The 13,540-nt window shown below is 57.7% G+C and overlaps 2 protein-coding genes and 1 long non-coding RNA gene across 4 annotated transcripts in view; 2 read left to right on the top strand and 1 right to left on the bottom strand.

Moving 5' to 3' along the window:
- Positions 1–2,732, top strand: part of MYO1F (myosin IF) — a 35,347-nt gene extending 32,615 nt beyond the window's left edge. For both annotated transcript variants that reach the window (XM_037824498.1, XM_037824499.1), the window contains exons 24-28: positions 84–232; positions 551–634; positions 1,170–1,371; positions 1,458–1,627; positions 2,278–2,732. In XM_037824498.1, the coding sequence (XP_037680426.1) occupies positions 84–232; positions 551–634; positions 1,170–1,371; positions 1,458–1,627; positions 2,278–2,354 (682 nt within the window). In that variant the 3' untranslated portion in view covers positions 2,355–2,732. The remainder of the gene's footprint in view (positions 1–83; positions 233–550; positions 635–1,169; positions 1,372–1,457; positions 1,628–2,277) is intronic.
- Positions 2,733–5,376: 2,644 nt separating this feature from the next.
- ZNF414 (zinc finger protein 414) lies at positions 5,377–9,192 on the top strand. Its single transcript, XM_037824500.1, is given in 8 exon segments — positions 5,377–5,529; positions 6,213–6,525; positions 7,014–7,121; positions 7,211–7,316; positions 7,816–7,912; positions 7,914–8,160; positions 8,238–8,288; positions 8,731–9,192. Coding segments are annotated over 8 exon segments (1,269 nt in total). The 5' UTR covers positions 5,377–5,526; the 3' UTR covers positions 9,075–9,192.
- Positions 9,193–9,544: 352 nt separating this feature from the next.
- LOC119525636 lies at positions 9,545–12,045 on the bottom strand. The gene is made up of 3 exons (XR_005214982.1): positions 11,853–12,045; positions 10,715–10,838; positions 9,545–10,218 (listed from the first exon to the last, which is right to left on the bottom strand). It is a non-coding gene; the product is annotated as an uncharacterized LOC119525636 (long non-coding RNA).
- Between the last annotated feature and the right edge of the window lie 1,495 nt (positions 12,046–13,540).

The following is a 13,540-nucleotide window of genomic DNA, read 5'->3' as shown; positions in this document are numbered from 1 at the left end:
TCCCACCCACACCCAGGCCCGGCGAGGTTGGGGTGGGCGGGGGACCCGGCCTGTGCCCTCAAAGCTCCCTCCTCTCCCCACAGACTACAGTTCCGGGTGAAGAAAGAGGGCTGGGGCGGCGGCGGCACCCGCAGCGTCACCTTCTCCCGCGGCTCCGGCGACGTGGCGGTGCTCAAGGCAGGCGGCCGAGCCCTGCTGATCACCGTGGGAGACGGGCTCCCCAAGAGCTCCAGTGAGTCTGCGCGGACTCCAGGGGCGGGGCCAGAGAAGAGGCCAGGACGACTTAGTGGGCGGGGCACCCCGGTGACGGACGAGTGGGCGAGAAATGGGTGGGGGCGTGGCTAGAGAGGCGATCTGCGCGCTGGCTACTAGATGGACGGAAGCCCCGGAGTGGGCGGGCCTCGGCAACAGGGACGGTGAAGGTGGGTCCTGGAGGGGCGAAGCGAGGGTTCCTGAGGGGCGGAGTCACAGAGGGGGCTGGCCTCATGGGCGGGGCCAAGACTTTCTGGTCTGGCTACCTCTCAAATCCATCCGTTTCTACCCCTTTCAGAGCCTACACGGAAGGGAATGGCCCAGGGAAGACCTCGAAGGTCGGCCCAGGCCCCCACCCGGGCGGCTCCCGGGCCCCCTAGAGGTGAGGAGACGCCCCCTACTAAGTATCATCTGCCTCTTGAGGCCTTCAGCCACGGGACGGGACATAACAAGCTCTCTTCTCTGTCCAGAATCCTCTATAGCTCCCCATTGCCTCCAGAATAAAGGCTAATCCTGGTTTGGCCTTCAAGGCCCTTCAGGATATGCCCCCAGCTAATCGCTGACCTCTTTTCTCTTCCCACCCAACACACCTGTCTTGCAAACGGCATCTTATTTTACCAAGTTTGTTCTCTCCAGGCCTTTGCTTGGGCTGTTCTCTCTGCCTAATTCCCAGTTCCCCTCCATTTGTTGAGCTTCTATTCATCCTCCAAGACCCACCCACAAAAGCTCTCCTAGATTCCCCCTGCAGAGTCTCCCTTTAGACCCTCCTCATCCCTGGATCCCTCCCTCTGGCCCACTTCTTACCATATTGGGCTTGGCAGTATATCTGCCTCTTCCCTCACACTGGGAACTTGGAGCTGGGTCCTCCCCAAATCCTCCTTAGCATCACCCTGATAAATGCCCCCGTCCTTACTCAGCCACAGGCCTGGACCGCAACTGGGTTCCCCCCTCTGGCAGAGGGGGTGCCCTGCCCCTGGACCTCCCATCAGGAAGGAGCTCCCAGAGGCCTCCCCAAGGCCCACCGTCATCAGCATTGGGGGCCAGCAGACGCCCCCGGGCCCGGCCCCCCTCGGAGCACAGCACAGAATTCCTCAATGTGCCAGACCAGGGCGTGGCCGGGTAGGTGGGATGGGAAGGCAGCCCTGGGAGGTGGGCAGGGTCCTGGGGAGTGCTGGAGTTGTAACCTGTACCCCCGGTACCCGCAGCATGCAGAGGAAGCGCAGCGTGGGGCAGCGACCAGTGCCCGGCGTGGGCCGGCCAAAGCCCCAGCCCCGGATGCATGTCCCACGGTGTCGGGCGCTGTACCAGTACGTCGGCCAGGACGTGGACGAGCTGAGCTTCAATGTGAACGAGGTCATCGAGATCCTCATGGAGGGTGCGTGTGTGCAAGGGCTGGGGTTGTGGGAATCAGAACTTTGGCACAGCCTGGCAGCCCCCATTACAGCCTATCTCGCGGGTGGGACAACAGAGGGGACCAGCTCATGGCCCCCTCTTCCGTGCCAGTGGCTACAAATGCTAGAAAGTCCTGGTTAGGAAGGTCACCTCCTAGGCCACCCCAGGGCCTGAGGGGCCTGGCCTCCCCGTAATACACCCAGAGCCCAAGCCTCAGTTTTCTCACCTGTTAAATGCACAGCCCCTTGTGGATAGGAAATGTGTATGCCCAGATGGCCCAGGCTACCTCCTACTTAGTATCCTTGGCTGCGTCCTGGAATTCAACAGCACCCCCTGCAGATGGATGGGGGAGCCTCTTGGGAGTCAGGCAATCCTGGTCATTCCTGGATCCACCCTGGGGACTAGGGATATGAGTAGGGTGGGGCTTGTGGGAGGACATGGAAGAGGGAATTGCATAAGGGAATGATACAGAGTTGGAGCCACTGGCTTAGAAAGAACAGGTGTCGTTCCTTCTCTCCATCTGTTTGTCCATCTGTTGACAGTTCATCTCAGATGACTCAGACACACACACAGTGGGGAGGTCACTTCTCTGGGGCAGGCTGGGGTCAGCTCACGCTCACCTCTCTCCCTCAGATCCCTCAGGCTGGTGGAAAGGCCGGCTGCACGGCCAGGAGGGCCTCTTCCCGGGAAACTATGTGGAGAAGATCTGAGCACGGGGCCCAGGATTCTGCATTAACCGCCAGCCTGCCGGGGAGCCAGGCCCTGTGGGCAGGAACCTCATTGGCAGTGGTTACATGGGCTGGAAGGTCCAGTCCTGCAGCCTCCAGCGCAGCCGTGAGTCTGCGGGTCACTGTTGCAGCCACCCCCTGGGGGGCCTGACCTCCCCACATCACACCCACTGCCCAAGCCTCTGTTTCCTCATATGTCCAGTGGGGCTAACAGCAGAACCTACCTCCCAGGTGTCTTATGAGTACTAAATGAGTCGTCCTATCAGCAAAGTGCCAGGCACAGTTGGAAGGAGGGGGGTGCCATTCAAGCTCGACTTTCCTCCTCTCATCACTGAGGCAATAAACATTTGCCAGATGAAAGCGTGAATGAACTTACCTTGTGCCAACCACAAGGCTGCGGGCCCCATTTTACAGGTGGGAAAATGGAGGCTCATAGAGATCCACACCCTTGACCATAGCTCCAAAGAGCCAGACTGCGAACTCATATATGACCCCCACCCCAAAGCTCAAGTTTTGTTCTCCCACTTTCCCCTCCAGAAGCTGCATTCCAGCCTTCTTATGGAAAGCAGTCTGTTGGGTCCCTTTGGCCTTGAATCTGCAACCCCCAAATCCATCTGGGACCCGGGGGAGGAAGGCAGGTTCCATGTGGTTCCCAAAAGTCCACCCTGGGCCACCCCTGGCCTCTCTCCCTGCTCCCTTTCCTGGGGTCGGGACTGTTTCTGACATTCATGGACACTGATTTTCTACACTTGTCATGGGTGAAAGGGGTCAGCCTGGCTATCGGTCTTCCCAGTTGGCTCCAAGCCAGTCCTGGAGGCTGAACCTTCCAGGGCTCCTTGCAGGGACAGTTGAAACCGTTTGGGGGTCCTGCCATGGTGTGCACCTAAGGCTCCTGATTTTCTGACATGGACACCCCTTCTGTGCTCAGTCCCTCAAAGAGCAACCAGTCTGGGAAAGACATAGCCAGGCACAGACCCAACCTTGCCGGCTCAGTACTGGGCCAGAGAACAACAGACAGGAGCTGGGGGAACAGGGTGAAAAGGGAGATTAGGCACTGCTGGTGGAGCCAGGAAGACTGAGGAGGGTCGGTCTTGGCTGAATCTTAGTGGCAAACACAACACAGAATAGTCTTAGCTGTGATGGGGAAATCTCAGGCAGAGGTCACCTGCCCAACTAGAGGATGGGGGACAAGGTATCAAAGAAAGACTTTCCAGCAGTGCCTTGGACAGGATCCAAGCATTTTCCCTTGTGCACGTATCCTTGGGATGTAGAGCATGGCTGGGAAAAACCCCCAAGGCTGCAGACCCGGTCTCAGCAGTCCTTTTATTAGTCTATTGTTACTCAAAGGGATTTAACAAGTCCCTTGAATATCCCTGGTTCTCTCCATCTCTGGTTTTCTTCACTCCACTGCCCCAACCGCCACCTCATGCTTCTCTCTCTGCAACACTAAGCTGTGCAGATAGGCTGGGGGAGGACAACATGAGCTGCCAACTACATCCCTGGGCATTCCTGGGTGGTGAAGACAAATGAGGGCCTCGGTTTCCCTTCTCTGCACCCCAGCTCACTCACCTTGAAGACTGTCCCTCCTCCAGGCACTTTGGGGTATAGCCCCAGAGGCCCTGCTGCAGTGGCTGGCACTTCTGTTTGCTGGAAGGAGGAGCTTCTTAGCAAACGGATAGACACTGGGCTGGGGGTGGAGAAGGGAGTGGGTTCACAGATATTCAAATGGGCAGCGTCACACATCTAGGCGCTAGGGCTTCAGGCCCCACCCATTTCCCAGCCCCACACCCTGTTGTCAACTTCACCCAATTTTTCCAGCCAGGCCCCTCCTCTCTTTTCCTTGGATCCCTGTCCCTTCCGACCCTCACCCCACACTTCCCCAAACGACTGCACCAGTCTCCGCTCCACAAACCTCTCTTCCCTGCTTCGAAATGATCTTTGTTTTCAAAATTAATAACAAGTCTCTACTGAAAGAGTGGTCACTAAAAGAAAGCAATTTTAAATCCACACAGCACAAAGGTGTGAAGTGAACGTCTCTCTCACTTGATTAGCGAAGTTGTAAGTTGACAGGAAATCATGCATAAATTAGAATTGCCAAATACCACCCTATTATTATACTTTGCATTAATGTAGTACATTTGTTACAATTCATGAAAGACCATTTTTATAATTGTACTATTAACTATCACCCATCATTTACAATACAGTTCACTGTGTTGTATAGGCCTATATTTTTTAAATTTGTATTCTAGTAATATATATACAATTTAAAATTTCCCCTTCTAACCACATTCACATACATAATTCAGGTTTTTGCTTGTCTCTTTCTAATAATTTTCTCTGTATATGAAAGCACATATGTACATCTTGTTTGACACAGATGGAATTACGTGGCACGTGAAATCTGTGCTTGCCCAGAAATCAACAAACGCTTCTAAAAAGGTTGAATAATGTATTATAGAGCTCTGAGATGTAAGATCAGCTTTGCTAATCCACCCTCCAAAAGCCCATCCTCAGCACAGCCAGTGTGCATGATCAGACGGTGTATCTTCCATGCTAAAAATTCACCAATGATTGCAATGGGAAACACGACCCTCTCTCTCCACGGTAAACAAAGCCGTGAGTGACCTACGCTTCGCCAAGTTCTCTTCCTGACCCCCATCCCCTCTCTGGTCCTGCAGTGCGCTACCCTCCTCGTTATTTCTTGTAAAAGATAAGCTTGTCCCTCCTCACCTCAGGACGTTTACATCAACTAGCCTTATAAAGGCTCCAAATTAGGACCAGGTATCCCCAAGGGATGGAGATGCCCATTTTGAAGACGAAGAGACTGAGGACCGGAGAGGTTACTTACTCACCCGGGATCTCTGCGCACTGTCATTCTTAAAGGTGCCCTTTGCGACTGTCCTCGGCTTGCAAGGTCGCGCCAGAACCGACGCTGCGGTGCAGGCGGACCTCGGGCCTCAGGTCCCGCCCCCTTGCGGAGCCGCGCTCAAGCCCCGCCCACACGCTGCGGGGCTCCCGCCACCCCACCTCTCGCGAGAGCTAGAGGGCGGAAGATGGCGGCGACGTGAAGTTGCTGTCGTGCCGCCGAGTCGCCGCGGCCTCTGCTGGAGCCGCCGGAGCCGCAGGACAAAGAAGCCGAGCCGGGTCGAGGATGGTGAGCGCGGAGCCGGGGGACGCGAGCGCGGTGGAACGGTGTGAACTGGCGGGGAATGGCTCTGTTGCACCCACACCCTCTGGTCGACCCCGCCCCCACATCCGGGTACCGTCCCGCTGCTGGCTGTCACTCGACGAGCACCTTACCCCTATTTCCGGGCCCGCTTGTACTGGGCCACGCCCACAAGGGTGGAACTCCGCCCCCAAACCTTAAAGGTCCGGGCCCTCTAGCACCACCATGTTCGTTCACGCACAACTCAAGCGCAGGCTTTGTGGCTCCCTCCTCAAACAATCCGTTCGGTCTCTCTGGCGCTGCCTGCATCTTCCTAGCCCCGACCTGGTCAGAGCCCCGCCCTCATTGCCTTTGCCAAGCTCATTCCCTCTAGGCCACGCCCGTGCCACGTTTGGTGCCCCACATGGGTAAGTGGGAGGGGGGAATGCTTCACTCATAGGGGTGATTCCCGACAGGTGCCCCCTGTACATTTGCCAGGTGGTAGGACCATAGGAGGTGCCCTCTCTTGATGGTGACCCCTTACTTTGGGGCTGACTGGGTGATGTCTCGGGGGAACTGGCTCCTCTGGCAAGTTGAGCCTGGTGGTCTTGGCGGGGTGGGAGGGGTTCTCTGGATGGTCCAGACAGACCCTGGACCCAGAAGGGTTCTCCTCGCCTTCTTCCTTCCACCAGGAGGAGGAACCCACGGGACCCAGTCCGAACATGCTCACCACTGCAGAGCCTACCTCCAGTGACACCGTCAAGGAGGTGTTGTCCCCACTTGTGGCCGCAGCTGCCGCTGCCTCCTCCATGGGGGAGGAGCCAGGCCTTGACCAGACAGCCACACCCCTGGCATGGGGACGTGGGGGACCTGGGGGGACCCAGCATGGTGCCTCCCCAGTCCCAGACAGCAACCAGCCTAGCCCTGGAGCCAGCCCTGGCCAGACCAGCACGGTCTCCGGGACCATTGAGGACCTGCGGCCTCCCAGACGACGTCCACCACCAGGTGTCCTGTGATGGGATCTTCAGGGAGTGGGGGTGGGGGGGTCACCGGCCCTGGGACAGTAGGAGTGAGGAGTGCAGGGTATCTCCAAATCCAGGACCCATCTAGAGAGATGTCCATGGCCATTTACTGAGCACCGGCTGTATGCCAAGCTGAGGCTACAACCATGAGCCAGGCCAACCCAACCCCTGCCTTCTGGCAGCTCAGTCTGGTGGGGGAGGCAAAGGTTAAAAAAAACCCCAGCAGGAAATGAACAGGGTGCTTCTGCCAGAAAGGCTTTTCTAGCTGCAGTTTAAGGCAGCAATCCAAGAGACGAATAATATTAATTCAGCAACAGCTTTATTTTTATGTGGAAAAGGGTCTTGCATACAATAGTAAAAAAAAAGACACAAAAATTCTAGCTTCATCTGTGTCTGACTTGGCCAAGTCCAGTGATTGGGGGTTCAGCATCAGCAAGGAAGAGACTAGTGACCCCCTTGTGCATCTTGTAGGAAAGCAGGTACCCTGCTCCAGCCCTGGCTGCTGCCTCAGTTTCCCCAGCGTGCGTGATCTGGCACAGCATCTGCGTACCCACTGCCCGCCCACACAGTCCCTGGAAGGTAGGGCTCGGGCAGGTGTGGAGAGGCCAGCAGAGGCGCGGGCGGGTCTGGGCCACCCCACCCACTGCTTTGCCCCGCCTCCCTTCCAGGTAAGCTCTTCCGCTGCTCGGCCCTGAGCTGCTCGGAGACCTTCCCCAGCATGCAGGAGCTGGTGGCACACGGCAAGCTTCATTACAAGCCCAACCGCTACTTCAAGTGAGACCCTGACCCCCACCGATCGCCCCGGCCCTACCATTATGCCCCCGGAAGTGGGCCTGGCCTCGGGCAAGCCCCACCTTTAAGTGCCCTGAAGAGAGACTTGAACCTAGCACTGGGACCAGGTGGGCGGAGCCCAGAAGGGGCGGGGTCGTGCATGGGTGGAGCCCCGCCCAGTCTCACCTTTACCTACCAAGTGGAAGACCTCAAGTCAAGCTTGAGACTGCCTTCCTCGTTTTCTCCCGAGTTCCGACCCAGAGGGTTCCAGAAGGGTGGCGGCCATACTAATGAGGGGCGCTTAGGACAAGCCCCACCACCACACACACCCCCCACCCCACCCCCCCCCCCCCCCCGCCTGGAGGTGGGGAATCTGCCGCCTGTGTGTGAATTGGGCTCAGATTCCCTTCCCGAGCTCCCAGGGCAGGCCTCCAGGTGGCATTGAATAAGCCGCTGCTTTGTCACCCAGGAAACCGAACCCCGCTCTATACCCCTTCCCCAGGTGTGAAAACTGTCTCCTGCGCTTCCGCACGCATCGATCACTCTTCAAGCATCTACATGTTTGCGCCGAGCATGCACAGAGTCCAGCCCCGCCGCCACCCCCCTGCCCTCGACAAGGAGCCGCCAGTGCCGGAGCGCCCCCCAGAGCCCGACCCTGCGTCGGCGCCGGGCCTGCAGTTCCCGCTGCTCGAGCCTTTCACTACCCCCGCCCCTGCCCCCACTGGACCTTTCCTGCCCTATTTGAACCCCACACCTCTTGGCCTAAGCCCCCCACGGTTGCGCCCCTTCCTGGCCGCCGCACCTGGGCCGCCAGCCTCCAGCGCCGCTGTCTGGAAAAAGAGCCAAGGTGAGTGTGGGGACGGGCCCACCTACCCACTCCCACCTCGACTCTGACCTCTGACTTTGACCCTTTTTTTACTGCAGGTGCTGGCAGCAGCCCCCGAAGACCCCAGGGTGGTTCCGACGCGCCCTCAGGTGCGTGCGGGTGACCACCAGGGAGGGGTAGAGGGGCTCTCCTGGCCGGGCCTTGGCAGATGCTGCCCACGCCCTCCCCAAGTGACCAGAAACGCCACCGAAATACAGGATTTTGCTTTAAAAATTCCTGACACCTGCACCTTTCTCCCCCGGCTTTTCCACGTAAAATGCGTTTCAGCTCGGAGCCGGTTCTTCCCCGCTGCAGTGATACCGGGGATGGGAGTGGGGCGCGCGAATAAACCGGGCTTGGCACCACCAGGCCCAGGGGTAAACAACCGGAGATTCGGATCCAGCTAGGCCAGGCCCCCAGCTGGACCCCGGAGCCCAGGAGCTGACCGGGAGGCAGGGAGAGGTCTGTCCGCGCCCACGTCCGCCATCCTTGGGGATGGATGGGTCCTCCGGGTTGGGGTCTCCAGACTGACGAGGTCCCGCCTGCCTGCAGGGCACGCGGCTGCGAGCCGCATCGTGTGGGAGCACACGCGCGGCCGCTACTCATGCATGCAGTGCGCCTTCTCCACGGCCTCACGGCCCGCCATGACACTACACTTGGAGGACCATCGGCCCGCCGCCCCCACGGCCCTGGTGCCTGGGCCGTCGCGTCCCGAACCCCCGGCGGGTAAGGCCGGGGACCGCGTGGGTGGGGAGGGCCCAAGGCCTGCGGTGCAGAGCGAAGTCGAGGCTCAGGTGCCCCCTCCTCTACCCCACCCAGACATGGCCTCCCTTGCACCCAAGGTGCCAACGGCGCCGCTGTCCGAGGGGGAATGTCCAGTTTTCTTGCCGATCTGAACAGGGTCGCATGGGGGGTTAGAAAGACAGAAGTCATGGTTTGTGGGCAATTTTGTAATTTGAGGGGGGCCGAGGAGATGGGGGTGGGGAGTGGCACAATAAAGATGCTGTGATGAGATGGGCTGTGCTTTCTTTGGGTCCCTCACCTTCACATCCTTCGCCGTGCAGTGGGCCGTAGTCTAGCAGTCCTGGGTCACTCACAGCCTTGAGGGGGGACACCTCAAACCTGTGGCCTCACAGACCACCTGTGTCCCACATCAGCACCTGGGCCCAAGTCTCCAGCCCCATGCCACCATCTTCAGCTGGGCCACTGTCCTGCCCTACCATTTCCAGAAACCAGATGGGATGGAAATTTCCAGTTTTTCTTTTATTTAAAAAGTCCCAGGAGTTGGGAAGACAGGCTGGGAAGCCGGTCCTGAGAAAGTGCCACACACACCCCCCGGCCCCCCAGTCCCACCCCCACCCCTGAGGCCAGTGCAGACTCAAAAGGGAGGGAGAATCCTTTGGTGAAGAAGGGGGTAGGGCAGCTGGTGTCAGGCTGGGTGGGGTTCAGGCCTCGTCTTCCTGCTCCTCACATCCTCCCCTTGTCCTTGGCTACCCACTTCTGTTTCCCCACCCGGCCCAGCTCTGAGGAGGGAGAAGGGATCAAGCCAGCCCCGGTGAGCATGGCTCTCTCATACCGCCCCCCTGCTCCCCCCGTCATGAAATACAGTGCCACCCTGCTGTCCCAGCACCGCTTCACCAGAACGCGGCCGACCATGCCTCCTAAGCATGGAAGCCTTGTGAGTTTGTTGGAGGCTGCTCCTGGGTGGCTGATTTTACCACTGCCTGCCATCATGCTCTGTTCCATCCCTTTCTCACCAGCCCCCATGGTCCCCCAGCCTGGACATGGACCCTCTCTCCTTATCCCTCATGTTTTTCCTTTCAGCCTCAAGGCCCTTGGAAATGCAGGGTTCTCTTCTGCAAAAAATAAACCTGATTATGCCCCTCCCCTACCTAGTACCCTTGACTGATTCCCCATGGCCCTCCAGATGAAGATATTGCTCTCCTAGTAGACCACAAGGCCCTTAGTTGAGCCTACTCAGCATCTTTCCCGGGGTCACCTTATCATCTTCGACATCCTCTTCATCTCATCCTCATCCTCCTGGGAAACAGAGACACCCTCTGAGCAAAACCTGAGCACCTCCCCTGCTCCTCCCCACCTCATCTAACCTCTTTCCTCTCAACCAACCCCCATCTTCTGAGTCCTCCTCACAGTTGTGGTCTATTCACCTCTTCCGTCTCTGTGCCCGTAGCTAATAAAACACCCATCACCCCTGGGTCTCCAGCTCCACCCTTCCCATCTCTCTCTGCTTCTTATGGTGGTCCCTGTCCACCTCCCACAACATGTCAGCCTCAGCCTCTGAGTTGGGTGCCTCACGGTCCTGGCATCGAAGCCAACCAGGTAGATGAGCTGGGGCAGCAGCTCCAACACCTGGCGAGAGCAGCTGCAGTGTCACCTTGCAATTGAACAGGTCCAGGCCCCAAGGCCCCTCCACTTCTCCCAAGAGGAGCAGGACAGGTGTCCAGGCGCCCTTAGGGCCTGACCCACGTGGACATGGGGGCTGCCTGCCACCCAGTCTCATTCCCCAAGGCCTCACCCGGTGCTTCAGGGCTGTGGTGTCTTTGAAGTGGTTGCTGCTGAGATTCAGGTGTCTCAGGCCAGGTGTCTATTCCGCCAGCACCTCCAGGCCCCCAACCAAGGCACTTGTCACTCAGCTCCAGCTGTGGGGCCAGACGGGCCATCAGGGGACCTCAGGTCTCCAAGGGCTTCTGAGCTCCCACCTTCTCAACCAGAAGCTTTAGGGCCACAACTGTGCTACCTTGGTGAAGACCCACCCTCCCTAGTCCTTAAAATGGGTGTCACAGTGCTCAGCCCTGTGGTCCTTGTGAGGATTAAAAGGGGCTGGGATGGGGAGGTTGGAAAATGTCTGCTGAGTGAGTCACATCCCCCTGGCCACCCAACCCTGGGATCATCTCAAGAACTGAGGGACAAGGTGGGGGGGGCAGGGGCAGGGGGCCCATTTTACAGATGGAGAAGGTGAGGCCAGGAGGGGAAGTTGACTAAGCAAGCCCTCACTAGCCAGGCCCACTTCCAAGTCAAGCGTAACTTACCATACTGCACCACCCCAGAAGCTAGGCACAAACAGCCATGCTGATTCCCAGGCCTGTGGGGCTCTCTTCTTTTTCCTGTACTCCCACGGCCCTAGGATCCATGTTCTCCCCCACCCCCCATCTGACTCTAGCCCCAACCTCTCCCTTATCTCCAGGGAATGGGCTCTGTGTTCCCTGTCCACCAGGCCCCCATCCCTGGTCCCCGCTTCAGGCGCCTCTTTCAGCCACCCACAAATCCAGGCAATGCTACTTCCCAAATGACCTATCTGCACCTTCCCAGGGAGACCCCACCCCCACCCTCTGGAGCTAGTGGAACTCTGCCTTAGGAGCTGGGTCATGCTCTGGCTGCCACTGACCACCCCATCCACTCCAAAAACTATCTCCTACCTTCACCCGCTCCCTACTCACACCAGCCTTTGTATGGGCCTAAGGGAAGCCTTCCTATCCCACCCCCTGCATCCCTTCTGGAAGCCCCTGCCCTTCCTCTGGCCAAGCCATGACCCCATGGGGAGATACTACCACCACCCCCAACTCCAGGATGTCCCAAAGGCTGGGTCCAGGAGGGGGTGTCCAGGAGAAAATAAATGAGAGGCAACTGCAGTCCAGATCCCAGCAGACACCCACCTGGCCCAGCACGGAAACGTTGACCAGAGACAGCAGGTTCATGTTGATCCGGGCGCCTTAAAGTCAGCCATGAGGCTGCCACGTGCCCATCCTCTCGGGACAGGCATCCAGGAGTGGCTCTGTCACCTGCGGATGGTGGCTCGGTTACCTTCAACCCAGGCTGGGAGTGAGGAGGTGAAAGCTCCTGAGCGCACATCCCCGACCCAGCTCCTCATCCCAGCCCAACCAGCCCGCCCCACCCCTGCCAGCCCCAGCCTGGCAAGTGCCTGGGCTCCTGCATGGGGATCTGTCGTGACAGCTTCAGCTTCTATGTATGGTGGCCTGTCTCAGCTGCACGCCCAGAATTTGGGTGCCCTAGTGCCCAGACCCCTTCCCAGCCCTCAGAGTTTGGAACCCACACCCCAACCAACCCCACCTCCCAAGACGGACCTCGGTCCATGCTCACTTCTCTGGGCTTCCGGGCCGCACCACGGGGACCCTGGCCCTAACTGCCATGAGCTAAGTGCAGAAAGGTGACGGACACATAAACGGGAGGTGGGTGTAGCCTGTGCACCCGCACCCGTCTGCTGGTGCCCCTGCAGGCAGCGCAGGGACCCAGCCCTGGCAGTCCGGTCTGGAGGCTGGGAGGGGGCCGTGCGGGACCACCATCCCTGTGAGTTTGAAGCTGGGGGTGTCCAGATGGAGTGGCCAAGCATGGAGCCTGGAGAGTTGCCAACTGTCATTCGGTCCATTAGCTTACCTTCATTGAGCGTCTAATATATAGTCTCAGCTACTAATGATTCTTTCTTTCATTCATCCCCTCCCTCACCAAACACTCCCGTGCTGCCCTCTGATGATCAGCCTGCACTGATCATCATCCCTGACTTCCCAGGTCTCCCAGTGCAGTGCAGAGGCGCCCGAGTCCTGAAGCGGTGCACTTAAAGTGGATTTCCACAATAGAGAGACCAGTCATTAAATTCAGTAGTCCCTGTGAGAGATGATGGTGGTCTGGATGAGGTAGTGAAAAGGCTGAAGTGACTGACTTCAGATTTATAGTCAACAGGGCTTGCTGAAAGGTTGGATGTTGGGGAATATGAGAGAGAGTGAGAAATCAAAGAGAACTCTCAGAAATTTAACAATTGTGATGATGGTGGTGCCATTTATTAAGAGGAAGAATTGAGTAGGAGTGGGTTTGGGCCAAAATCAAGAATTTTCATTTGGATATATTAATTTGGGGATGTTTATCAGACATATATGAGTTGATGTTCAACAGGCAACCGGGTGTAAGTTGGGATTTCAGAGGAGAGGTTGGGGCAAGAGAGAGATATATTACGGATCTACTTAAAGCCTAGGCACTGGAGATCTCTAAGGGTGAGTGTAGAACCAGAGAAGAGAAATGGTCTCAGGATCAAGCCCTGAGGCGCTCAAAACTTTTGGAAGTGGAATAAGGGAGGGACATCCAGCATAGAATACTGAGAATTTCGAGAGCCTGGAGAGTATGACAACACAGACAAAGGAAGAAAGTGCTAGGGAAGGAGGGAGTGGTTAACAGGGTGGAATGCTATGAGGGTTCCTATAATAAAAGGAGAAGTGATCACTGGATTTGGCAACTTAGAGTTTCTGAGGATCTGGGCAACAGCTGTCTCAGTGGAATGGTGGGATGGTAAGGCCCAACGGAGTGCGCTAAGTAGATAAAAATGAGGTGGGAA

This window comes from Choloepus didactylus (assembly GCF_015220235.1).
Source record: "Choloepus didactylus isolate mChoDid1 chromosome 25 unlocalized genomic scaffold, mChoDid1.pri SUPER_25_unloc2, whole genome shotgun sequence".
NCBI lineage: Eukaryota > Metazoa > Chordata > Mammalia > Pilosa > Megalonychidae > Choloepus > Choloepus didactylus.
The sequence above is the reverse complement of the archived record's forward strand: the minus strand, read 5'-3'. Positions and strand labels throughout refer to the sequence as shown.